Genomic DNA, 26,489 nt, shown 5'->3' with positions numbered 1-26,489 from the left:
ATCTACCAGCCACTCCTTGGAAACCCAATGGGATAGTAGTTCTACTCTGTCTTATAGGGTCGCTATGAGTCAGAATCAACTCGATGGCAACGGGTTTGGTTTTACGAGTAAAGTGTGAGGGAGGGATCTGATTTTATTGTCTGCTGTGTGGGTCCCCAGCTGTCCCAGCAACACTGGAGACCCCCATCCTCCCTCACTGCATTGTCGTGACACCCCTGTCTTATCCCTACGTCCCATAGACTCATGGCCCCATTTCTGGATTCTTGGTTCCATAGTCCAGATTGTCTTATGCTTATCCCTGGGGAAATTACCACACTTTTTTTCTTTAAACTATTTTAGCTTTAGAATACATCTTCATACCTATCAGGCCGGGAATATTAAGGGAAACACTTTTCGCCACTTGGGAAGGATAAATAAAGGTATGATTGCTTAGAATGATACCATTTTACTTTAACAACATGTTAAGCTTATGATTCAATGAAGCCAACAAACAAGGACGCTGGAAATGAATAAAAAAGGAATAGCTAAAAACAAATGTTAAAACTTACCACACAATTTCTTCATCGTATATGAACTGAAAGGCAAGAGAAAGAAAGAGGCGGTATGTTTATTCCAAAGGAAAAACAAATGTAGACCCCAAAACACCCAGAGCTGACTTCTATTGGCCTCGTTATTTGCAAACGGTTGATGTGCTCAGCTGCTAACCAAAAGGTCGGCAGTTTGAATCCGCCAGCCGCTCCTTGGAAGCTCTATGGGGCAGTTCTACTCTGTCCATTAGGGCCGCTGTGAGTCACAATTGACTTGAGGGCAATGGTTTCGTTATGTTAATGAGGTCATACCAGAACAGCGTGGGTCCTAAACCTAATCACTTCTAAACTACAAAAAGAGCAAAACAGACGCAGAGACACACATAGGAGCAGACGGACGACAAGGAACGTCATGGGACTTCTGGGGTTACTGACAAGGAAGGACTGCTCCCTAGAGCCATGCTCTGAATTCAGACTTCTAGCCTCCTGAACTATGAGAAAATAAATTCCTGTTCTTTAAAGCCACCCACTCATGGCATCTTTGTTACAGCAGCACTACATAACCAAGGTAGTAATTGCTGTGCAAGCTGAAAGACGACCGTACTTTGCTTTGTTTGGAATTTTCTCAGGAGGCATTCGTTACTTTGGAAAAATCACACCATCACTCATGGTGCTTAAGGTTCAAGCCCAACATGCCGGCATCAGTCTGCATTGGTAACTGTCGGGCCTGGTGGTTCCCTGAATGTGGCAACATCGGATTACTTCATCGGGTTTTCTAGTGTGGTCAGGAGGCCCTGGGTGGCACAGATAGTTAAGTGCTTGACTACTAAATGAAAGGCTGGAGGTTCAAACCCACCCAGAGGTGCCTTAAAAGAGAGGCCTGGTGATCTGCTTCCAAAAGGTCACAGCCATGAAAAGCTTGTGGAGGGCAGTTCCACTCTGCACACATGGGGTCCCTGTGAGCTGGAAATCAACTCGAAGGCAATTGGTCTGGTTTTGTGTTTTTTTCAAGCGTGGTCATGCTGAAGCAGTCACATACTGAAAAAAGTGTTCCTTCATTTTTATGTCTCCTTATATTACAATTAGGGCATTAAGTTGGTTTTCTGGAAATTGTGTAGATTATTTTATCTCTAAATTTCAGTTTCAGGGGTGTGGTAGGCAGCCTTTAAGATGCCCCCAGTGATCCCCCCTCCTGGTATTCAGGCTCCCTTGAGTGGATGTCATTTCCTCCCCTTGAGTGCCGGCTGGACCTAGTGACTTGCTGCTAACAAAGGGAAAATGGCAAAGTGATAGGACAACACTTCTGAGGCTGGGTGACAAAACACTGTGGCTCCCATCTTGGGTACCTTCTCACCCACTCTCTGAGGGAGGCTAGCTGCTATGTTGTGAGCTGCCCTATGGCAAGGCCCAGGGAACAAGGAACTGAGGTCTCTGGCCAACAGCATGGCTCCGAGGCCTGCCATTAGCCCTCTGAGTGATCTGGGAAGCGAATCCTCCCCAGTCGAGCCTTGAGATGACCATGTCCCGGCCAACACTTCAACTGCCGCCCCACAAGACCCTGAGCTGGGGGACCCAGCTAAGCCACTGCCAGATTCCCAGCCCACAGACATCGGGAGATAATGAATGTTTGTTGTTCCAAGCTGCTGAGCTTTGGGGAAAATTTGTCCCGCAGCAGTAGATAACTGATACAGTGGCTGTCATGGAAAGCTGGCTCCAGGTCTGGGAGGGCTGAGAACTGTTGCTGTAGGGTACATTCTGTGCACGCTCGATGTGTGTGCCCTCCTTGAATGTAGCCTGCCCCAGTGCCACCACGTTGAAGTTCCACTGGATTGAAACCACTCTCCCGTGGCTGGCGCATGCCTTGGCAGTAGTCTCTGTCATGCACATCACTATCATGTCATGTCATGTGCCATGATCCCCCCAGCCCTGGGGGGCCACAGGGTATGCAGGATTGCTTGCCCTGATACTAGCAGGCCCCAGGAAGCCCTGTTTTGGCTCCTCTGCCTTTTCTTTCTTTCCCCAGGCTCCTGCCTTGACCCCAGCTGCCACCTCTGACTACTTCAAGCTGCTCCCCACATGTTCCGCAGTTGTTCATGAAACCAGAAGCTCTGCCTCTAGAGCTGGGTCCCCCAAAGAGTCAGTGGCTCTCGGCAAGGGTCTTCAGGGCCTCTGAGGAGCCAAATGCCTGAGCTTAACGGTATGGACCGGGTGACAGGTGCCTTGGTGTTTTCCAGGCCTTTTTGCTTTCAAGAGGGTTTCTGGGGCTGCTCCATAACCAAGGTGCCAGGGACAAGATTTTTGGGAGAGGGAGGCACGGTGGTGGGGGAACCAGTCAACGTAAGGCAGTGAGCCATCAGCACACCCCACTGTTGGGGGAGCCGTGGGGTCTCTAGTTCTGATGCAGGGCAGAGTTGGCAGCGGTTCTGGACTTAGCAGGGTCCCAGCCACCCCGCCACCTGGGGCAGGGGGGCTAACTCACCGCAATAAGCACGATGACAGAGAGCGTGTAGTACACAGAGTCCCGGCACACGGCCCACCACGTCAGGCGCACCACCTGCCAGGCACAGGGCTGTCAGCTACTATCGCTGGGCAACGGGGTTGGGGGACACAGCCGTGGGGAGGCTTCCTCACCCCCCCCAGACCCCCACAGGTACACAGGTGCAGGAATGCTCCCATGGAGCTCCTCCTAATTGTGCCTCCTTGCTGCCCCTTGCTCTCCGTCACATTTGGAGACCAGAACAAAACCAAGCAACGCTTTTTAGTGACGGCAGAATTGCTGCTATTTCTCCAAGCGCTAAAATTACGTGTCAGGGCAGAAGCTGTCAGTTGAGGCGGAGGACGGAGATACTTGCTTGCTCCACCCGATGCTGGTACCTTCTGGAGGTGACTGGCTGCCCACCTCTACCTCCCTCAGACAGGCAGGCCCCTCCCACGAGGTCCAGCCTAGTACCCCCTGTGGCTCTGAAAACCAGGAAGGTGCCAGGTTTGAATTTCCTGCTGGAAGACCAGAGCCAGGCCCTAGATATTTCCAGAATCTAGTTCAGGGACAGGGTTCCAGGAGGTGCTTGTTAAATATTTACTGCTGTGGAATGAACTCTCACCCTAGGGCTGGCTGAGACAGCGGATGCCGTTCTTGCCTCTCAGACCCACAGAATGTCAGACACAGAAATGGGGTCAGAGGGGGAAGCTGGCTTGCTGACAGCCACAGCAAGTGCCCCCACTGGCAGCCCAGCCTCCCTGCACAAAAGCTTCCACTTCTACAACTAAGGGGAGCTCGTCAGATAGGCTGGGAGAGGAACCACTGACCTGTCCAGCGAACAGCCCACAGACTCCGATTATACACAGGATGTTGAACACAGCGGAGCCTACGATGGTCCCAACTCCCACGTCTCCATGGGTGATGAACACACCTGGAAGGAGAAAGACAAATCCTGGCTCTTGTCCACATGGCCCCAGGCCAGCCCCTTCCTCTCAGGCTCAGGCCGACTGTGAGGACTGCGCCCCTGTTCCAACAGGCGGGGGAGGGGCTTACTCTAACCGAACACCCTGATGCTGGTGAGAACAGCAAAACGAGAGAAGGGACAGTCCCCTCAGGGACCATCCAGCTCAACTCTTCCATTTTTTAAAAAGCAGCTTTTACTGAGATATAATTTACCTGCCATAACATTTACCCATATAAAGTATACAATTCATTGTTTTTTTTAGTGTATTCAAAGAATGGGGCAACCATCACCACAATCTAATTTCACAACATTTTCACCATCCCCAAAAGAAGCCCCGTACCTGTTAACGGTCAGTCCCCATTCTCTCCCACCTCAATCCCCAGGCAACTACTAATCTACTTTCTGTCTCTCCAATACTCCCATTTTACAGATGAGAAAACTGAAGTTCAGAGCTGACAAATGCCCCCCACTGCCCTGAGCACCACACCTGGGCTCTCTCCAGATCCTGTGTCTCAGGCTGGTGGGATTTCTTACCAATAACAGATGCAAACAGCTCTGGCGTCGAGCTTCCTGCAGCCATGAAGGTGGCTCCAGCCACATCTTCGCTCAGATGAAGTCTCTGGAACAGAAGTGACCACTGACCCTTGGGGCAGTGAATGTGCTGACCAGACATTCAACAGCGAGGGCAGGCATGGGGAAGCAGTGTTGTAGGTGACGCCAAGCTCCTCAACTGGCAGCAGCCTCCTTGGGCAGCCTGTCCTCCCTAGGTCCTGAGCTCGTGCCCACCAGCCACTCTGCTGGAAGCCCCACTCCCTCCACTCAACCTGGTCTCCTGGCCTCCCTGCTCTGCTCCTGCCAGGTCTACAGCTTGGAAATTTCTTCCCTTTTCTCCATCTGTCTATTTTCTATTCATTCTCTGAAACCAAGACCAAACCCGCTGCCGATGAGTCAATTCCAACTCATACCAACCCTAAAGGACAGAGTAGAACTGCCCCATAGGGTTTCCAAGGAGCGTCTGGTGGATGTGAACTGCCAACCCTTTTGGTTAGCAGCTGTAGCTCTTAACCACTACACCACCAGGGTTTCTGATTAAATGTCTCCTTGGTGAATCCTTTCCTGAGCTATCCGCCCTCCCGCCCCCAGCCAGCTGCCCTCTTCAGACACGTGTTGTGTCTTATCCTCCATCTGTTGGAACACGAATTACATGGAGTGAGGGCTTGTGTTCCACATGCTGACCTTCCCCTGGACGATGAGCCCCTGAGGGCAGGGGCTGGGTCTTTCATCTTTGGCTCCCCAGTGCTTACAACAGTGTCTGGCAGGCATGGTAGGTGCGGAAACAAAGGTAGTTTTCCTTCCTTGACTAGAAGCCAAAGCAGAGGAAAGGGGTAGACTGGGGTCTAGTATATGGGGAGAAGTGAGAAAAGAAATGAAAAATTGACAAAATAATGAAAAGGAGAACAAGTCAGCTTGCAAAGGTCAGGACAGACAGAATGCCCTGCCATTGCAACTCAGCATCCTGCCCAGGTGAGCCATCTAGTGAGCTCGGATCCCCACCTGTTACCTGCCACCTACAGCTGGTTATGGGAAACCACCCAGGTTGCAGGCCTGGCTGGGCTCTCGACTAACAGGGCTCAGCATAAGTGCTGGTGGCCTGCCTTGGATCCAGAGGTTCCAGGTAATGATTTTGCGCTGGAGCATTCTCTTCTGCCAAGCCCTTGGCGGGAGCAGGGGGAGGTGTGCCATCCACCAACACTACCCTGGGGGCTCCAGAGGAAGGTCTCTTGTGGGGCAGACCCTAAGTGCATGGTGTGAGGTCTCTATACTGGGTGTCCTCACTCCACCCCCGCCCTTCTCAGTCTGTCCCCTACATCCCACATGCCCTCAGTCTCTCCCCTTCACCCCCCAAAGAACTTCCGGGAGGGGCCCCAAGTCCCTACTACATACCTCGCAGATCTTCTCTAGAGATGGAACAAAGAAGTCATCGCACACGATGGCCAACGCGTAGAACATGTACAGGGTCTGGGCGGAGACAAGAAGAGGGAGTGTGTGTTGGGGGGTGCCTGCCACACCCAAAGCCAGGCCACAGGGCAGAGGCCAGGTGGATGGCGGGCACGGAGGAGAATGCCAGCACCATGGAGATTTGCTCCTTTAATCTCCTCACTGAGAGGTGCGGAAACTGAGACACAGAGAGAAGATAGAATTTATTGGGTGGCACCAAAAAACAACAACAACAACAACAACCAAACCTGTTGCTTTTGAGTCAATTCTCACTCATAATGACCCTGCAGGACAGAGCAGAACTGCCCCATAGGGTTTCCAAGGAGTGGCTGGTGGATTCAAACTGCCAACCTTTTGGTTAGCAGCCAGGCTCTTAACCACCACGCCACCAGGGCTAAAACTCAGGACACATGGCTGGTGTTCCTTTCAGAAGCAGCTCTTTCCCAGAGCCAGAATGCACTCTCAAAAGGCAAGAGCCAAGGAGGAAGCCATTTAGGGTTACTATTTTAAGGGCTTAAAATAATAACCATGACCCGCTCCTCCCCTCCTCATTTTTAGGGAAGGTACCATTTCCTTGTAACCGACTGCCAACACCCCCACCCCCATCATCATTAAAACAAACCAAACCAGCTGCCATTGAGGAGTCAACTCTGACTTACGGCAACCCTGTGTGTATCAGAGTAGAACTGCTCCATCGGGTTTTCAGTGGCTGATTTTTTTTGGAAGTAGACCATCGGGCCATTCTTCTGAGGCACCTCTGGGTGGACTCAACCTCCAGCTTTTTGGTTAAGAAGTGAGCATGTTAACCATGTGAATCACCCAAAGACTGCAAAGCAAACCATCCCCCTTCCTTTTTTACAGGGCGACAGGAGACCCAGCATTTCCTGGGATACTACTTGTTGGCATGTGTTTAAAACATGCTGGCCATTTACGGTGGGGGGCTCATGGAGCAGAGTTTGGATTCTAATGCTGACTCTGAGGCTTATTAGCCATGGGACCTTGGATATGTCATGTCTCCAGGTCTCAGTTTCTATCTCTGTTTATGAAGGAGCATGAATAAATCAGTAGTTATAAATTGGTTTTATATCCCAAACCCTGCCCGCCTGCCCATTCATTCAGCCACCCAAGCCTTTATTGACTCATCCTATATGCCAAGCACCGTCTTAGGCGTTGGGGATGCAGCGGTGAGGACAGGAGGCCAGAAAAAGCCTCTGCCTCTTGTAACTTACCTTAGTGGGGGACAGACAAATAGACAAAGTATCCCTAATTGCCAGGAAGAAAAATGAAGCAGATTCCGGAATCAGTGGGACGGAAGGGGAGGATGGCCCAGGAAGCTGGCATCTGAGCAGAGACTTGGCTGAAGTGAGGGACAAGGCAAGTTATATTCTAGGGGAAAAGCATTCCAGGCAGAAGTAGCAGCATGTGCAAAGGCCCTGAGGCGGGAGCGTGTTGGTGTATTTGAGGAACAGCAAGGCCACTGGTGCAGGTAGAGCAGACTACGAGAGGTGGGAGATGGAGGATGTGAGGAAGGAGGGAGAGGCAAGGGCCAGGACCCACAGAAAGGAACAGAACTTTAAGTGATGGGGAAGTCAGTTCTTTCTTCAAAGAAAATACGGTGTGGATGACCTGCTTGTAAGGAGAGACTGGGGTCTTCCAGCCAAGACAGTGTGATAGTCTACACCTTCACGGTTCATCAGATTAAGTAAAGCAGAAGATGCCTTAGCTCTGGCCAAGGGATGTGAGGAAAGTATCTCCTGGAGTCTGCGTATGACAATCTCTGGATTTGAATCATTACATTTTGCAAAGAGCAAAAGGAAACAAGTTCTGGGGGTACGGGTAAAGGGAGAGAGTAAGGTGGGATAGACCCTGTGGCCAGTTTCGGGATTCTGAATTGAATTCACATTCACAGAAATTCCTTCCAACATCATTTCACAGACAAAGGGCATCTTGTGAGGCCAAAGGGCCTCTCACCCCTGACACACCCTCAGAAAAACTGCAGAGGAAAGGGGGCCATGATGGCACCACAATTACCACTGCTTGGGCCAAGGGCTAAACAAAATTCCCAGCCTTTACTGAGAAGCTTCCTAGTGCTACAGATAAAATGGTCCCAAAGCTAGAGCCTTTTCTGGCTCTAAAGAAGCAGTTTGCAATTTTTTTCTGTAAAGGGCTGAGCAGTAAATATTTTGGGCTTTGTGGGACATGGGTTCTCTGCGCAACCACTCTGCTGTTGTAGAATGAGAGCAGCCATACAGTGGGCGTGGCTGTGTTCCAATAAAACTTTACTTACAAAAACAGCTGGTGGGCTGGATTTGGCCCTCCAGTCGAGTTTGCTGACCCCCAAACTAGTGTTCCTGCAAAATTCCTAAGGTGCTCTTGGATTCAGAAAAAAACATTTTCTCTCAGCAATGCCAAAACTTTCATGAAGTGGGACCACAGAGTTACAGAACCAATTAGCCAAACCCACACACCCTGAGTAAAAAGGTATGGAGTATCAGGCCAGAGAAAACTAGAATATAATGACTCTATTCTAGAAATGATTTACAGGCCTGTAATTCAAAATCTGCCTACAACCCACATTCCAACTTTCGTTTTCATTAATGGTTTATCCTGTTAATTAAAACCTCACTCATCCATTATTCCCTCGTTGTTAATGTGTGAGAAGCCCAGACTTCGCTTTCTTAATTATCTCTTGCAAAGACTCAAACTTGATTGGGTTTAAAGATACAAGCAGATAGCCCTGTGTGGTGGGGGAGCTGATCAGAAGGATAATTTCCTGTGATTGATCCAAAGCAGGTAAGCAAACCTGGACTATCTTCATTTTCTCATAGTATACAACAGAGTTGGCACATTTTTCTTTTTTTTTTCAATCGTACTTTAGATGAAGGTTTACAGAGCAAACTAGCTTCTCATTAAACAGTTAGTACACATATTGTTTTATGGCATTGGTTAACAACCCCACAACATGTCAACATTCTCCCTTTTCAACGTCAGGTTTCCTATTACCAGCTTTCCTATCCCCTCGTGCCGTCTAGTCCTTGCCCCTAGGCTGGTGTACCCCTTTAGTCTCATTTGGTTTTATGGGCCTGTCTAATCTTTGGCTGAAGGGTGAACCTCCGGAGTGACTTCATTACTGAGCTAAAATGGTGTCTGGGGGCCATACTCTCAGGGTTTCTCCAGTCTCTGTCAGGTCAGTAAGTCTGGTCTTTTTTTGTGAGTTAAAATTTCTACATTTTTCTCCAGCTCTGTCCAGGACCCTCTATTGTGATTCCTGTCAGAGCAGTCAGTGGTGGTAGCCAGGCACCATCTGGTTATACTGGACTTAGTCTGGTGAAGGCCATGGTAGTTGTAGTCCATTAGTCCTTTGGACTAATCTTTCCCTTGTATGTTTAGTTTTCTTCATTCCCCCTTGCTCCCAAAAGGGTGGGACCAGTGAAGTATCTTAGATGGCCACTCACAGGCTTTTAAGACCCCAGATGCTACTCACCAAAGTAGAATGTAGAACATTTTTTTTTATAAACTATGTTATGCCAATTGAGCTAGATGTTCCCTGAGACCATGGTCCCCACAGCCCCCGGCTTAGCAACTCGGTCCCTCAGGGAGTTTGGATGTGTCTATGGAGCTTCCATGACCTTGCCTTGTACAAGCTGTGGCACATTCTTCTGTAAAGGGTCAGATAGTAAATATTTTCAGCTTGGTGGACCACACACTTTCTGTTGTAACTGCTCAGCGTGACCACAGAAGCACAAAAGCAGCTGTTATGGATTGAATTTGTTCCCCCCGCCAAAAACAAAACAAAACAAAACCCATTGCCGTCAAGCTGATTCCGACTCATAGCGACCCTATAGGAGAGGATAGATCTGCCCTATATGGTTTCCAAGGAGCCCCTGGTGGATTTGGAACGCTGAACTTTTGGTCAGCAGCAATAGCTCTTAACCACTATGCCACCAGGGTTTCCATCTCCCAAAATATGCATTTTGAAATTCTAACCCTCCCTCTTTGCTTGTGAATATGACCCTGCCTGGAAATAGGAGGTTTCTTTTGTTATGTGAATGCAGTTGTACCAGAGTAGGGGGGTCCTAAGCATAATCATTTCTGAGTACAAAAAGAGCAGAATAGACATGGAGACACATACAAGGGGGATACAGACACCAAGGAACATCAAGGATCGTCGACAGATGCCAGAAACTAGGAGAGAGGCTCACAGAAGGATTCAACATAGCTGAGACCCTGATTGGGACTTTCAGTCTCCAGAACTGTGAGAAAATAAATTTCTGTTATTTAAAACCATTCAATAGTGGTATTGTGCTGTTTAAGCCACCCATTATTATGGTAGCACTCGGTAACTAAGACAATAGCCAAAGACAACGTAGAAATGAATGGGTGTGGCCATGTTTCAATAAAACTTTATTTAACAAAACAAGTAGTGGGCCAGATTTGGCTGTGGGCTGTACTTTGCTGACTCCTATCATAGAAGAGTCTATTTTTACCTAGAAAGGTTTGAACCCATTATTCTTTTTTGAATTGCTACTTAAACTCCACCAACTGTCATCAAGGCCCATCTAAATATAGAGAGAAATTTGTTAAGAAGTTCACTAAAGTTTTAAATAAACTATATAGTTATGTAAAGATGGCAAAATTTGGGTGGAGGAGAAATCGTCATGGGATTAATGACAGCAATCATTTACAGGGCACTTATTTCCTGCCTCGGAACATATGACACGCTTTACTCATAGTCACTTGTATTTACACACATGGAGTGGGTGCTATCACCTCCACGTGATTAAGTAGAAAATGAAGCACAAGAAGACTTGAATTCTTGTCTTGGCTCTGGGGACCCTAGCTGTGTGACATCAAACAAGTCCCTAACGGCTTTAAGTCTCAGCTTTTTCGTTGGTGAGACAGGGCCAGTATCTGTCCTCCCCATAGTTCTGTCACACGAATTAAGCCAGATCTCTGATGCGCTGTGAAGCCAGATCAGCTTCACATGCCTGAAGTTAGCGACACCAAGCACGGAGGGGACCACTTACACCAAGGATATGTAGCAGGACGGCTCCATGCTGTCGCTCCTCGTTGGAGAACAGGTCTGTGGGGAACTCGTGAATCGCTGGAAGACAAGAGGACACAGAAGAGCGTTAGTTATCAGGGAGGCACCTGAGAAGCCTCACCTGGTGTCAGACTGCCCAGTGAGGTGGCCAGCGGCTTCTCCTCAGTCCAGGGCCTGACCTGTGCCCTTTTGAAAAAGGGACTAGATTCTGGATTATCCGCAGGTGGCATAGTGGTTAAGTGCTCAGCTGCTAACTGAAAGGTTGGTGGTTCAAACCCACCAGCTGCTCTGTGGGAGAAAGATGTAGCAGTCTGCTTCCATGAAGATTACAGCCTTGGAAACTCTATGAGGCAGTTCTACTCTCTCCTATAGGGTGGCTGTGAGTCGCAATTGACTTGATGGCAATGAGTTTGGTTTGGTTTGGTTTATTCTAATACCTAGAGTCAATCGTGTTTTAGATATGCCTTGTATTAACAACAACAACAACAAGGTAGGAGACATTTCACACCCCTAGGATGGCTATCCCCCACGTGTCTGTCAGCTTGTCGTACTGTGGGGGCTTGTGTGTTCCTGCGATGCTGGAAGCTATGCCACCAGTATTCAGATACCAGCAGGGTCAACCATGGAGGACAGGTTTCAGCTGAGCTTCCAGACTAAGACAGACTAGGAAGAAGGACCCTGCAGTCTACTTCCGAAAAGCATTAGCCAGTGAAAACCTTATGAATAGCAGCGGAATATTGTCTGATATAGCGCTGGAAGATGAGCCCTCCAGGTTGGAAGGCCCTCAAAAGATGACTGGGGAAGAGCTGCTTCCTCAAAGTAGAGTCGACCTTAATGACGTGGACGGAGTAAAGCTGTCAGGACCTTCATTTGCTGATGTGGCACAACTCAAAATGAGAAGAAACAACTGCAAACATCCATTAATAATCGGAACCTGGAATGCACCAAGTATGAATCCAGGAAAATTGGAAATCGTCAAAATTGAAATGGAACGCATAAACATCGATATCCTAGGCATTAGTGAGCTGAAATGGACTGCTATTGGCCATTTTGAATGGGTCGATCATATAGTCTATGCTGGGAATGACAACTCGAAGAGGAATGGTGTTGCATTCACCATCAAAAAGAACGTTTCAAGATCTATCCTGAAGTACAACGCTGTCAGTGATAGGATAATATCCATACGGCTACAAGGAAGACCAGTTAATAAGACTATTATTCAAATTGATGCACCAACCACTAGGGCCAAAAATGAAGAAATAGAAGATTTTTATCAGTTGCTGCAGTTTGAAATTGATTGAATAAGCAATCAAGATGCATTGATAGTCATTGGTGACTGGAATGCAAAAGTTGGAAACAAAGAAGAAGGATCAGTAGCTGGAAAATATGGCCTTGGTTATAGAAACAATTCCGGAGATTGAATGATAGAATTTTGCAAGACCAACAACTTCTTCATTGCAAATACCTTCTTTCACCAACATAAACGGCGACTATACACATGGACCTCGCCAGATGGAACACACAGAAATCAAATTGACTACATCTGTGGAAAAAGACGATGGAAGAGCTCAATCTCATCAGTCAGAACAAGGCCAGGGGCCGACTGTGGAATAGACCATCAATTGCTCACATGCAAGTTCAAGCTGAAACTGAAGAAAATCAGAGTAAGTCCACGAGAGCCAAAATATGACCTTGAGTATATCCTACGTGAATTTAGAGACCATCTCAAGAATAGATTTGATGTATTGAACACTAGTGACCAAAGACCAGACAAGTTGTGGAAGGACATCAGCCACGAAGAAAGCAAGAGTTACTGAAAAGACAGGAAGGAAAGAAAAGACCAAGATGGATGTCAGAGGAGACTCTGAAACTTGCTCTTAAGCATCGAGCAGCTAAAGCAAAAGGAAGAACTGATGAAGTAAAAGAGCTGAACAGAAGATTTCAAAGGGCGGCTCGAGAAGAAAAAGTATTATAATGACATGTGCAAAGAGCTGGAGATGGAAAACCAAAAGGGAAGAACACGCTTGGCGTTTCTCAGGCTGAAAGAACTGAAGAAAAAATTCAAGCCTCGAGTTGCAATAGTGAAGGATTCCATGGGGAAAATATTAAATGATGCAGGAAGCATCAAAAGAAGATGGAAGGAATACATAGAATCATTATGCCAAAAAGAATTAGTCAATATTCAACCATTTCAAGAGGTGGCATATGATCAGAAATCAATGGTACTGAAGGAAGAAGTCCAAGCTGCTCTGAAGGCATTGGTGAAAAACAAGGCTCCAGGACTTTATGGAATATCAATTGAGATGTTTCAATAAACAAATGCAGCGCTGGAGGTGCTCACTCGTATATGCCAAGAAATACGTAAGACAGCTTCCTGGCCAACTGACTGGAAGAGATCCATATTTATGCCTATTCCCAAGAAAGGTGATTCAACCGAATGTGGAAAGTATAGAATATCATTAATATCACACGCAAGCAAAATTTTGCTGAAGATCATTCAAAAACGGCTGCAGCAGTATATCGACAGGGAACTGCCAGAAATTCAGCCTGGTCTCAGAAGAGGATGTGGAACCAGGGATATCATTGCTGATGTCAGATGGATCCTGGCTGAAAGTAGAGAATACCAGAAGGATGTTTACCTGTGTTTTATCGACTATGCAAAGGCATTCGACTGTGTGGATCATAACAAACTATGCATAACACTGCGAAGAATGGGAATTCCAGAACACTTAATTGTGCTCATGAGAAACCTTTACATAGATCAAGAGGCAGTTGTTTAGACAGAACAAGGGTATACTGATTGGTTTAAAGTCAGGAAAGGTGTGCGTCAGGGTTGTATTCTTTCACCATACCTATTTAATCTGTATGCTGAACAAATAATCCGAGAAGCTGGACTATGTGAAGAAGAACGGGGCATCAGGATTGGAGGAAGACTCATTAACAACTTGCGTTATGCAGATGACACAACCTTGCTTGCTGAAAGTGAAGAGGACTTGAAGCACTTACTAATGATTACACCTCAACATAAAGAAAACAAAAATCCTCACAACTGGACCAATGAGCAACATCATGATAAACGGAGAAAAGACTGAAGTTGTCAAGGATTTCATTTTACTTGGATCCACAATCAACAGCCGTGGAAGCAGCAGTCAAGAAATCAAAAGACGCATTGCATTGGGCAAATCTGCTGCAAAGGACCTCTTCAAAGTGTTGAACAGCAAAGATGTCACCCTGAAGACTAAGGTGCACCTGACCCAAGTCATGGTATTTTCAATCGTATCATATGTATGTGAAAGCTGGACAATGAATAAGGAAGACCGAAGAAGAGTTGACGCCTTTGAATTGTGGTGTTGGCGAAGAACATTGAATATAATACCATGGACTGCCAAAAGAACGAACAAATCTGTCTTGAAAGAAGTGTGGCCAGAATGCTCCTTAGAGGCAAGGATGGCGAGACTGCGTCTTACATACTTTGGACATGTTGTCGGAGGGATCTGTCCCTGGAGAAGGACATCATGCTTGGCAGAGTACAGGGTTAGCGGAAAAGAGCAAGACCCTCAACGAGGTGGACTGACACAGTGGCTGCAACAGTGAGCTCAAGCATAACAACGATTGTAAGGATGGCGCCGGACCAGGCAGTGTTTCATTCTGTTGTGCACAGGGTCGCTATGAGTCGGAACTGACTCAACGGCACCTAACAACAACAACAGGATGGCTATGATCAACAAGACAAATAATAGCAAGTGTTGGTGAGGATGTGGAGAAACTGGAACTCTCATACACTGCCAGTGGGAACATAAAACAGTGCAGCCCTTTGGAAAATAGTCTGGCAGTTTCTCAAAAGATTAAATATAGAGTTACCATGTGACCCAGCAATTCCATGCATAGGAATACATTCAAGAGAAATGAAAATATTTCTCCACACAAAAACTTGTACACACATGCTTATAGCAGCATTATTCACAAGAGGAGGAAACAATCAAAAAGCTGGAAATGATCCAAACGTACATCAACAGATGAATGGATAAACAAAATGTGGTATACCCATACAATGGACTGTTATTCAGCCATAAAAAGGAATGAAGTCCTGACACATGCTACGACATGGATGAACCTTAAAAACATAAGGCTCAGTAAAAGAAGCCAGTCACAAAGGTCACGTATTGTATGACTCCATTTATAGGAAATGTCCAGAAGAAGCAAACCTAGAGATGAGAGATAGATTAGTGGTTGCCTAGTGCTGGAGGGGAAACCCTGGTGGCATAGCGGCTAAGTGCTACGGCTGCTAACCAAAGGGTCGGCAGTTCGAGTCCACCAGGCGCTCCTTGGGAACCCTATGGGGCAGCTTTACTCTGTCCTATGGGGTCACTATGAGTTGGCATTGACTCGATGGCACTGGGTTTTGGGGTTAGTGCTGGGGGAGATGAGAGTTTGGGGTGGTGAGGGCTAAGGAGTATGGGGTTTCCTTTTGGGGTGATAAAAATATTCTAAAATTGATTGTGGTGCTTCTAAATAGATTTAGAAAATACTCTAAAATAGACTGTGAACATACTAAAAGCCACTGAACTGTCCACTTAAAGTGGGGAATTGTTTGGTATAGGAATCACACATCAATAAAGCTGTTACCAAAAAAAAAAAAAAAAAGTCAAAAGAAGAAAATCAGAGGATGGTTATGTTTTGCCCAAGGACTCCACTCACATTCTTAGCAGACAGCTTCTGTCTTAGTCATCTACTGCTGCCATAACAAAAATACCACAAGCGGATGGCTTTAACCAAGAGAAATTTATTCTCTCACAGTCTAGTAGGTTACAAGTCCAAACTCATGGCGTCGGCTCCAGGGGAAGGCTTTCTCTCTCTGTCAGCTCTGGCAGAAAGTCCTTGTCTTTAATCTTCCCCTGGTTGAGGAGCTTCTCAGGCGCAGGGACCCCGTGTCCAAAGAACACACACTGCTTCTGGTGCTGCTTTCTTGGTGGTCTGAGGTCCCCCATGCTCTGCTTGCTTCTCTTCTCTTTTATCTCTTGAAAGATAAAAGGTGGTGCAGGCCACATCCCAGGGAAACTCCCTTTACCTTGGATCAGGGATGTGACTGAGTGAGGGTATTGTTACAATCCCACCCTAATCCTTTAAACATAAAATTACAATCACAAAATGGAGGAAAACCACTCAATCCTGGGAAGCATGGCCTAACCAAGTTGATACACACATTTTTGGGGGGACATAATTTAATCCACGACAGCTTCCCAAGGACTTTAACTAATTCTTAGGTCTGCTGTGAATACAGTGCCTGCCATTTGTCGGGCTGAGGGCGTGAGGCAGTGAGGTCTGTTTGAGAGGGCAGGCTCACTGCCAGGTTCAAATCCTGGCTCTGATACTTATAAGCTGCATGTACAGGGGTCCCTTTATTAACCTCTTTGTGCCTCAGTTTCGTCATCTGTAAAACGAGGACCTTGTGCTACTTCTAAAACATTTCAATCTTGTGGTGAGCAGCTTCAGGCCAGTCTCCTGCTAGGATTTTGGGGATACCCTTCCCTCACCACTGTCGGGTCAGAATTCTCTGACAGAGAAGTTTGAGAAGCAGGGCTCCATGAAGGGATGAGGAATCATTGCTGGCACCTCCTGCCCCCCTGAGAGCTCAGGGACATGTGTCCGCATGCAAAGCCCTTCAAGCTTGTCACCACCTGCTAGTGACATCCTTTTAATCTCTCTTCCCACTCACCCTGACGGGTAGGAATTGGGCAAGAATAACCAACCAGTTGCCATGGAGTTAATTCCAACTCATGGTGACGCCATGGGAGTCAGAGTAGAACTGTGCTCCGTAAAGTTTTCAATGGCTGATTTTTCAAAAAAAATTTTATTGTGCTTTAAGTGAAAGTTTACAAATCAAGTCAGTCTTTCATACAAAAATTTATATACACCTTGCTATATACTCCTAATTGTTCTCCCCCTAATGACACAGCCCACTCCTTCCTTCCACTCTCTCTTTTCGTGTCCATTCTGCCAGCTTCTAACCCCCTCTACCCTCTCATCTCCCCTCTAGATAGGAGATGTCAACATAGTTTCAAGTGTCTACTTGATCCAAGAAGCTCACTCTTCACCAGTATTTTTTTCCATCCCGTTGTCAAGTCCAATCCTTGTCTGAAGAGTTGGCTTTGGGAACAGTTCCTGTCCTGGGCTAATAGAAGGTCTGGGGGCCATGACCACTGGGGTCCTTCTAGTCTTGCTTAGACCATTAAGTCTGGTCTTTTTATGAGAACTTGGGGTCTGCATCCCACTGCTCTCCTGCTCCCTCAGGGGTTCTCTGTTGTGTTCCCCGTCAGGGCAGTCATCGGTTGTAGCTGGGCACCATCCAGTTCTTCTGGTCTCAGGCTGATGTAGTCTCTGATTTATGTGGCCCTTTCTGTCTCTTAGGCTCATAATTACCTTGTGTCTTTGGTGTTCTTCACTGTCCTTTGGTCCAGGTAGGTTGAGATCAATTGATTCATCTTAGATGGCCACTTGCTAGCATTTAAGACCCCAGGCGCCGCTTTCCAAAGTGGGATGCAGAATGTTTTCTTAATAGATTTTATTATGCCAATTGACTTAGATGTCCCCTGAAACCACGGTCCAATGGCTTTTTTGGAAGTAGATCACCAGGCCTTTCTTCTGAGGAGCCTGTGGGCAGACCTGAACCTCCAACCTTTCTATTAGCAGCTAAGTGTGTTAGTCTTTTGTACCACCAAGGGCAAGAATAATGGACCCACACTCAGAGGAGAAACCGGAGATCCCCCGAGAAGTCTAGTGACAGCTTCAGGATGAGGGATGGGAGCACTGGCACTAGGAAAACCTTCTGTCTCCCAGCTGAGCACACCTTCTGCAGAGCCACCCAGGGCAGGAAACCAGGGTGGCTGGGGATGAGGCTCAGGTTAGGTTAGATGGAGCAGAAACCGAGGCTGAGGTGGAGCGGGGGAAAGGATGAGGCTGAGAACTCAGGTCCTGGCCCCCTTATCCCCTGGGCCTCCGTCAAGCCGCTCAGGTGACAGGTGTGCTTCCACTGGTAACTTGGGACACAAAGCTCCATGTGACACAAAGCTCCAAGAATGCACCTGCAGGGAGGACACCATGCCAACTGGTATGGACTCTCATGGTCCTAGACGGTAGGCAGCCCAGTGACAAAGCCCTCTGCATTGGGTGTCCAATGCACTGGGTACAAGGACCATCCCTGACACCTCCAAGCAGCTCCGGGCATCTTATCTGCTTCTCGGGCCTCACGACACTCATGGGTGATGGAAGTTGGAGGAAGAACCCTTTCTCTGTCCTCCCATTCACGATGGCTTGTGGATAAGAACTTTGTGTCATTTCATCACTGGTTCTCACCCTCCAGCTGGACTGGAAGCTCCGGGAAGGCAGGGACCCACATGGCCTTGTTCCCCCTTGGATCCTCAGTGCCTAGGATAGGCCTGCCCCAGAGTAGGTCTCCATCAACGTTTTACCATCAGCTAAATAAACAATGGTGAAATGGCAAAAATAACCATTTGCGTCATCTGATCCTATGAGGATGCCTTTGTCTTTACCCTGTAAATCTCTCTGGTAATTAGAATGATACCTAATTCATAGTGGGTGCTTGATAAATGTTTGCTAAATCAACTCCCAGGCCAAAATTCCCTTCTCTGCAAATACAGAAGCCCTGGTGGCACAGTGGTTAAGAGCTCGGCTGCTAAACAATAGGTTGGCAGTTTGAACCAACCAGCCGCTCCTTGAAAACCCTGTGGGGCAGTTCTGCTCTCTCCTGTAGGGTCGCTATGAGTCGGAATTGACTCGACAGCAACGGGTTTGGTTTTATTTATTTATCTGCTGCAAATGTAACTTGGCCCTAAGCTCTGCAAGTGAAGGTTTCTTCCTTATATGGAAGGTTTTCTGTTTTTCTTAAGATCAGATTCTTCCAATGGGACACAGAAAACACCAGCCCCTAAAACACCCAGAAAATGTTCCCACTTTAAAACAAGCAGCATTTAATGAAATAGGATTCTTTCACCTCTCTTTCTTCCTTTTTTCTCCCCACTCCTTTAAAAGAATTGCTGCTGTCAGTTCAAGGGCACAGATTTGCTTCAAGGTTTATTCTCTGAGAGACAGAATAATAAAGGGAGAGACTCGGCATTCCTGCGGCCGAGATCTTGTTTCCCAGAGGAATGCAGCCGCCTAGGATGTTTCGGGGCAGATCAGTGAGCTCTTCCGCCATTCGAGACTTGTCTGGACTCTCCAAGACACTGTTCTGAGAGCCAGTGATTTATCCAATCTGGCGGATTCTTCGAGAATTAGAATAAAGTTCCCTTTCTATTGCTGAGGACATACCATCTGGCTTCCAGCAGGGAGGGGAGGTGGGTGATAAATGGCTTTGTCCTTGGCAGGAACAGACTTCTGGCTCAGCCACACCGCCTTGCTCTGCACCTCCATGTGTGTGCCGAAGGCTGCGGGAGGAGAACGAAGCTCACCCACGACCTTACCTTCGCCCAGCAAGGACGGTGAGGAACCTGCAGAGCTACCAGCTGCTAAGGACTCATCACCGTCTGTATCCACGCAAGTCTTCCCAACATGTCCTCAACCCACGAGGTAGGCACTGCAGTCGCAAATGGCCCTATTCTCTGGAAGAGGCTCAGAGCGGGGAGGGACCAGCTCAGGGCACCCAGCCATATAAGCCAAGACTCAAAGCAGGACCCTGCTTTTCTCATCCAGGGTTAGGAACGGCCTCTGACATCCAGGGAACCTTGGTAGCTCAGTGGTTCAGAGCTTGGCTGCTAACCAAAAGGTCGGCTGTTCGAATCCACCAGCCACTCCTTGGAAACTCTGTCCCGTAGAGTCGCTATGAGTCGGAATCCACCAGACGGCAACAGATTTCCTGACACCCAGGCAGTTTGGCAGAGTGGAAATCACCCTGCATTGAGAGGTGGAAGACTCAGATTGGAGTCCCATGAGATTGGGTGACCCCAGCCCAGGCCTCTCTGGCCCCCTTCCTCTTCAGTGGCAAACAAATAAAACAAAACAAAAATTCTGTCGAGTCGATTCCAACTCATAGCGACCCTATAGGACAGAGTAGAGCTGTCCCATAGGGCTTCCAAGAAGTGGCTGGTGGATTCGAACTGCTGACCTTTTAGTTAGCAGCCGCAGCTCTTAACCACTGCGCCACCAGGGCTCTACTTCAGTGGAAAGCTGCTGCAAAAAATGCAAAAATACTGTTGCTGTCAAGTCTATTCTGACTTATTGTGACCCTATAGGACATAGGGTTTTCAAGGCTGTAATCTTCATGGGAAGCAGATTGCTGCATCTTTCTTCCAACGAGCAGCTGGCGGGTTTGAACTGCTGACCTTTTGGTTAGCAGCTGAGAGCTTTAGCCACTGTGCCACTACAGGTGTTAAAAACAGTCACTGCTATCATGGCTGCAAGGTTGGTGCAGATGGTTAAGTGCCTGGCTACTAATCAAAAGATTGGTAGTCTGAATCCACCCAGAGGCGCCTCAGAACAAAGGCCTAGTGATCTACTTCCAAAAATAAGCCACTAAAAACTCTGTGTAGTACAGTTCTCCTCTGACACACATGGGACCACCATGAGTTGGAATCGACTCAAAGGCTGCAAGCAGACAGGTGGCCACTTCACCCTCCCACGCAGCGGCTGGTAGCTGGTCTACTCCTTAGTTCATGAGTCAAATCATCTAGAAACTGGCATATGGCAGTACAGACCACGGAGCAGGCTCAGCAGGGACTCTGTCCCTCCCACCCTTGCCACCAACAGCAACAATTGGAATGCTCTGTCTTTAGAAGCAGAAGACTCAGGTTTCAGGAGGCTGCCTCGTGCCTGTTTACCTGTGTGACCTTGGCCAAGTGGCTTAGCGCCTCAGAGTCTGTTTCTTTACCTATAAATGGGGATCGCTATAGAGCCCGCCGACCAGGTTGTTGTCAGGATTAAGTGAGACAATGCAGGCAACGCACTTAGCCCAGTTGGCCTGCCAGTCTGGGCCCTGGTGGTGCAATGCTGCTAACCGAAGGGTTGACGGTTCAAACCCACCCAGTGGCTCCTCAGGAGAAAGACCTGGCAATCTGTTCCCGTAAAAATTAACCCACCGCCATCGAGTCGATTCTGATTTATAGCGACCCTACAGGACAGAGTAGAACTGCCCCATAGGCTCTCCAAGGATCTGCTGGTGGATTTGAACTGCCGGTTTTGGGGTTAGCAGCCAAGCTCTTAACCACTGTGCCACCAGGGCTCCAGACCTAGAAAGTCCTATGGGGCAGTTCTACTCTATCACATGGGGTCGCTATGAGTCCACAATTGACCTGACGGCACCTACCAACAACAACAGGCTGCCAGTCATTCTGGCCGTGAGCATCACGAACGTAGACGCCCGTTCATTCCCCGATGCTCCAGAGGCTGTACAGACTGGGCTTGTGAATGCAGGACAAGCCCGGCTTCAAGATGAAAAGGGAGCGATTGATTGACGGATTAGGCTGGCCACATTAGAGCCTGAATGAAAGTTGTGATTTAATCCCAGATTCCGGAGAAAACCTTCCTTCTCCTCCCCCAGGCTTGCCGGGATCAGGAGCCCATGGGCCATGTTCAAGGACATGATGTTTGCAATGTGTGAGAGGCTCTGAGCTTACCCTGTCTGCTCAAATCCCCAGCAGGGAGGAGGGATCAACAGGGCACAGGCTCCCAGCTTTTCAGGTCACACCTAAGCCTCTAAGCCGTGGAATCTGGGGGTGGCTGGTGGGAAGAGATGCATCTTCAGGTAAAGCTGAGCTTAGGGAACCCTCAGCACCCTTAGGTCCCAATCTTGGGGGAAGGGGGAGTGGGAAGGCTGCCAATGACCCCAGCAGCCACGCCCTGCCCCTTCTAAATTCTTTACTCTGGACCTGAGGTACCAGGATTGGCTTCTCCATCACTCTTGGTTCTGGGTGCACCCTCTGCTTAGTCTCCAGGTCCCTGTCTCCTCCAGCTGCCCCACCCTCAACTGTGCGCAGGAAGGAGGGGGTGGGACGGTGGGCTAGGCCCTTTCTGCCATTTGCCTTCCAGAATATCAGAGAGGCAGCCTGAAGGTCCCGCCCCGAGGACAAACGCAGCTCAGATCCCGCCTCTATACCCGCAGCTACCGAGTCATCTGGCATCCCAGTAACTGCCATTCAGAGGCCCTAAGACATACCTGGCCTTTCAGTGTGCACACCAAACATTACGTGGGTTACACCATTCTATGTCAAAAACTCCAAATTAGTGTTGCCCTTCATGGCTCTATATTTTCCCTAACAATGCTGCTAGCTCTCCAAACATATTAATTTATTCCAGCACTGTATCAGGCAATATTTGATTTTGCTCCATTAGCTAACTTTCAGAGGTAGATTGCCAGGCCTTTCTTCCTTGTCATAGACTGGAAGCTCTGTTGAAACCTCTCTACTATGGGAGACCCTGCTGGCATCTGAAATACCCGTGACATAACTTCCAGCATCATAGCACCAGTATGACAAACTGACAGATAAGAGGCAGACTCTTAGGATGAATGCCAGAAACCCTCTCAAGGCTTCAGGGCCCCACATGGTCCAGCCCCGCCTGCCTCTCCAGCTCTTTCATGCCCCCTTGCCCCTTGAGCTCACTCTGCTCCAGCCACATTGGAGGAGCCTGTGATGCCAGCCCCTGGCACAGGCCTGGCACAAGCTAGTGTTCAGGAAAAGCCTCTTGCGTGAATGAGTATCTGGCCTTCTACATTCCTTGGGGGCTGCTTGGGTGGCGCAAATGGTTAAGTGTTCAACTATTAGGCAAAAGGTTCAACCCCCCGCCCCCGCCGGCAGAGGCACCTCAGTAAATAGGCCTGGCAATCTGCTTCTGGAAGGTCACAGCCTTGGAAACCCTACCAGCAGTTCTACTCTGCACACATGGGGTCGTCATGAACTGGAATCGACTCAACAGCAACTAAGAACAACACCTTTCTCAGACACAAATTCAAGAGCCGCTAAAATGAGCTCAGCCCTGAAGAATCTCCAAGAAACGTCTGGCCGGCCCTGCTTTCTTGGCTCCAGTCTTCCCAAGGCCACACGATGACACTTCGCAGACGGAAAGTTTATAATAGAGACGTGCTTTCGGTTAGATGCTGAACTTACTTAAACCTTTCAATCAGTTGGTTCTCTTTAGGGAATGTAAACTGTGAACTGAATTTTTCAAAAAGAAAAAATTGCCTCCAAACATGCCATTCTCTCTTGCTTTCCACCCTAGTTAAAAATAACCCCACATCTAAGTCCTGACGTGGATTCTGAAAAAGAGACTGGAAGGCTGGGAAGTAATTTAAATAGCTTCAAATTTCTAGCATTTCACTTTATATAAGGTGTATGTTTTAGAAACCACCCAAGTGCCAAAAACCAAAAGCAAAAAGTTGTGATCCCCCCCCCCAATTCTATGGATTAAAATAACTTTGCTAAGAATTTTATACCTTTCATGGGCGACAGTTGGAACATCTGCGTTCTTATACCATCACCTTCACGTCCCAAATGGGAGTAAAAATGATTAGATTAAATCATGGGTTTAACCAGCATGAAAAGGAGTTCAGAATACTAGCTTTCCTTCAGTACACTGCAAAAGAGATTAAACACCACGGAGGAAAAATTGTGATTGGAAGGCCCAGCAGAGGGATGGCTCTTTCCACGCGTAACTGCAATGGACAAGGCCCGAGATGCTACCCAGTACAGCTGTTCTCCACCCAGAAGGAAAAGTGGGCTGATCAAAATCCCAGGGGCAATGTTTCCTAAGCCATTCCTGCCCTCCCCACCTCTCCCCCTGCCCTCCCACCCCACCCCCTACCCTCCCATCCCTCCCCCTGCCCTCCCACCCCTTCCCCTGCCCTCCTTACCTCTCCCCCGGCCCTCCCATCTCCCCCCCCCCCGCTCTCCTTACCTCTCCTTCTGCCCTCCTTACTTCTACCTCTGCCCTTCCACCTCACCCTCTGCCCACCCACCTCTCCCCCTGCCCCTCCCACCTCTCCCCCTGCCCTTCCCACCTGTCCCCCTGCCCCCCCCACCTCTCCCCCTGCCCTCCCTACATCTCTCCCTGCTCTGTCGCTGAAATCCTTGCCCCACCCATTGAGAATGACTTATCCTCTCATTTTAAAGGATGAAACATGCAACTAATAACAACGATAACATTATGAGAGACTGAATATAAAAAATGGCAACAGCAGACCATATGGGCAATAGAACTCTGACCCACAAGCCCTGTAGCAAACTGAACCCAGAATGGTCAGGACTTGGTCAATGATGGCCAGCTTCTCTGTTTTTTGCTTCCACTTCCAACTCAGAACCAACTGAAAACCCATTGTGGAGGCAATTCCAACTGGCAGCACCGCTGTGTGCGCTCAAGCAGCTAAACTTTTAGTTAGTAGTCAAGTGCAAACCATCTGCACCACCCAGGGACCTAGAACCAACCAGAGAAACTAAAAATGGTCCCAATCACATCACATGCCCACCACTAGTTAGCCCACCGCCAGCTGCCCCACACCAACACCCTCCAATCAGGGCACACCAGCAGCCTTCTCTTCTTTCCACCTTTGGCCTCCGCCAAGCCAAGCGCAAGCAATGGGGGTTGACTCCCTTCCTATGCCTGCTGCCATAGAGTCAATTCAAATTCATGGTGACCCCATGTATGTCTGAGCAGAACTGTGCTCCACAGGGTTTCCAATGACTGATTTTTTGGATGTAAATTGCCAGGCCTTTCATCTGAGGCATCTCTGGGTGGACTGAAACCTCCAACCTTTCAATTAGCAAGCTGAGTGCACCACCCATTTCCATCACCCAGGGGCTCCCCCTCGATACAGTAAACCCTGAATAAATATCCTGTTTGTTCTCATTTGGATGGCCTTTGCTTACTTCCATAATTAGCAATGACCTTTAGTTATATCTATCAATGCCCATGGAAGTAGCATTCAAGAAATCAGAAGACGCGCTGCATTAGGCAAATCCACGGCAAAAGACTTTTTAAAAGTGTTAAAAAGTAAAGATGTCACCTTGAAGAGTAAGGTGCACCTGACCGATGCCCCGATATTTTCGATTGTCTCATATGCATTCGAAAGCTAGACAATGAATAAGGAAGACTGAAGAAGAATCAATGTATTTGAATTGTGGTACTGGCGAAGAATATAGATCTACCACGGACTGCCAAAAGAACGAACACATTTGTCTTGAAAGAAGTACAGCCAGGATGCTCCTTAGAAGCAAGTATGGCGAGACTTGGTCTCTCATACTTTGGTCATGTTATCAGGAGGGACCAGTCCCTGGAGAACGACATCATGCTTGGTAAAGTACAGGGTCAGCGAAAAAGAGGAAGACCCTCAATGAGAAGCATTGCCAGCGGTTGCAACGGTAGGCTCAAGCACAACAATGATTGTGAGGATGGCTCAGGATCGGGCCGTGTTTCAATCTGTTGTACATGGGGTTGCTGTGGTTTGGAACAGACTTGATGGCATCTAACAACAACTAGTTACAGCTCTATGTTTTTCTGCTGCTCTCAGTTGAGTGCTTTCAGAGTGCCGTGGTGACAGTTTATTCAGCCCTGTATTGCCCTCACCTCTACCAGACAGCACCCCGCAAGAACATTCCACAGGGAACATACTCAGCATCTGAAGTCAGTTAACATTTGCACAACACTCAAATTCAGAGCCACCCACTGATGGGCAGTGCATACTATCGAAAGGACAACAGTTGTCAAGGTCAACCATTTCTAGTTGGAAGAATAAATGCAATGTTTTTGCATGATATGTTGTCCTTATAAAACATAAATAGCAATTACACGTAGAGGGCTTACTCTGTGCCAAGTACCCTAAGTACTTTACACAGTATTACGGATTAAATTGTGCCCCTCCCCCAAACACGTGTTGTAATTATAACCCTGTGGATATAATTCTATTTGGAAAAAGGATTTTCTTTGCAATGTTAATGGAGTCGTATCTGTGTAGGATGTGTCTTAAACCTAATCATTTCTAGTTATAAAAAGAGCAGATAAGACCTAGAAACAAGTACCAATGGGGCAGGTATGGGGCAGATAGATGCCCTGTGAAGATCGCCAAGGAGCTGAGGAATGTCAGGGCTACAGAAGCTGAAAGAGACAAGAATCTTTCAGAGCCAAAGAGAGAACTTCCCCCTGTAGTCGGTTCCCTGAATTCAGACAGAATTCTAGCCTCCTGAGGTCTGAGGAAATAAATCTCTGTTAAGCCACCCACTTGTAGTATTTGTGTTACAGCAGCATGGTGAAGCTAAGACACACATAGTATCTCATTTAATCCTCACAACAAGCTTGTGAAATACTATTATCGGCCCCATCTTACAGCTGGGGAAACTAGGGCACAGAAAGGTTAATTAATATGCCCAAGGTCACACATCGAGTAATTGGCAGAGCCAGGATTGGAACCTGGGTAATCTGGCTCTGCATAGCAATTGACTATAGACCAAGACCCATGAAAATGATTTCTTTTTTTCA

General features: G+C 47.8%; 1 protein-coding gene across 2 annotated transcripts in view; it reads right to left on the bottom strand.

The window, feature by feature from the left end:
- The window catches only part of SLC24A4 (solute carrier family 24 member 4), a 209,507-nt gene that overhangs the window by 43,659 nt on the left and 139,359 nt on the right, over positions 1-26,489 (bottom strand). For both annotated transcript variants that reach the window (XM_003408831.3, XM_003408832.3), the window contains exons 3-8: positions 10,996-11,072; positions 5,915-5,989; positions 4,505-4,589; positions 3,834-3,937; positions 3,007-3,081; positions 549-574 (exon numbers count right to left, since the gene is read on the bottom strand). In XM_003408831.3, the coding sequence (XP_003408879.2) occupies positions 549-574; positions 3,007-3,081; positions 3,834-3,937; positions 4,505-4,589; positions 5,915-5,989; positions 10,996-11,072 (442 nt within the window). The remainder of the gene's footprint in view (positions 1-548; positions 575-3,006; positions 3,082-3,833; positions 3,938-4,504; positions 4,590-5,914; positions 5,990-10,995; positions 11,073-26,489) is intronic.

This window comes from Loxodonta africana, chromosome 10, assembly GCF_030014295.1.
Source record: "Loxodonta africana isolate mLoxAfr1 chromosome 10, mLoxAfr1.hap2, whole genome shotgun sequence".
Lineage (NCBI taxonomy): Eukaryota > Metazoa > Chordata > Mammalia > Proboscidea > Elephantidae > Loxodonta > Loxodonta africana.
Note: the sequence above shows the minus strand (reverse complement) of the source record. Positions and strands in the feature narration are given on the sequence as shown.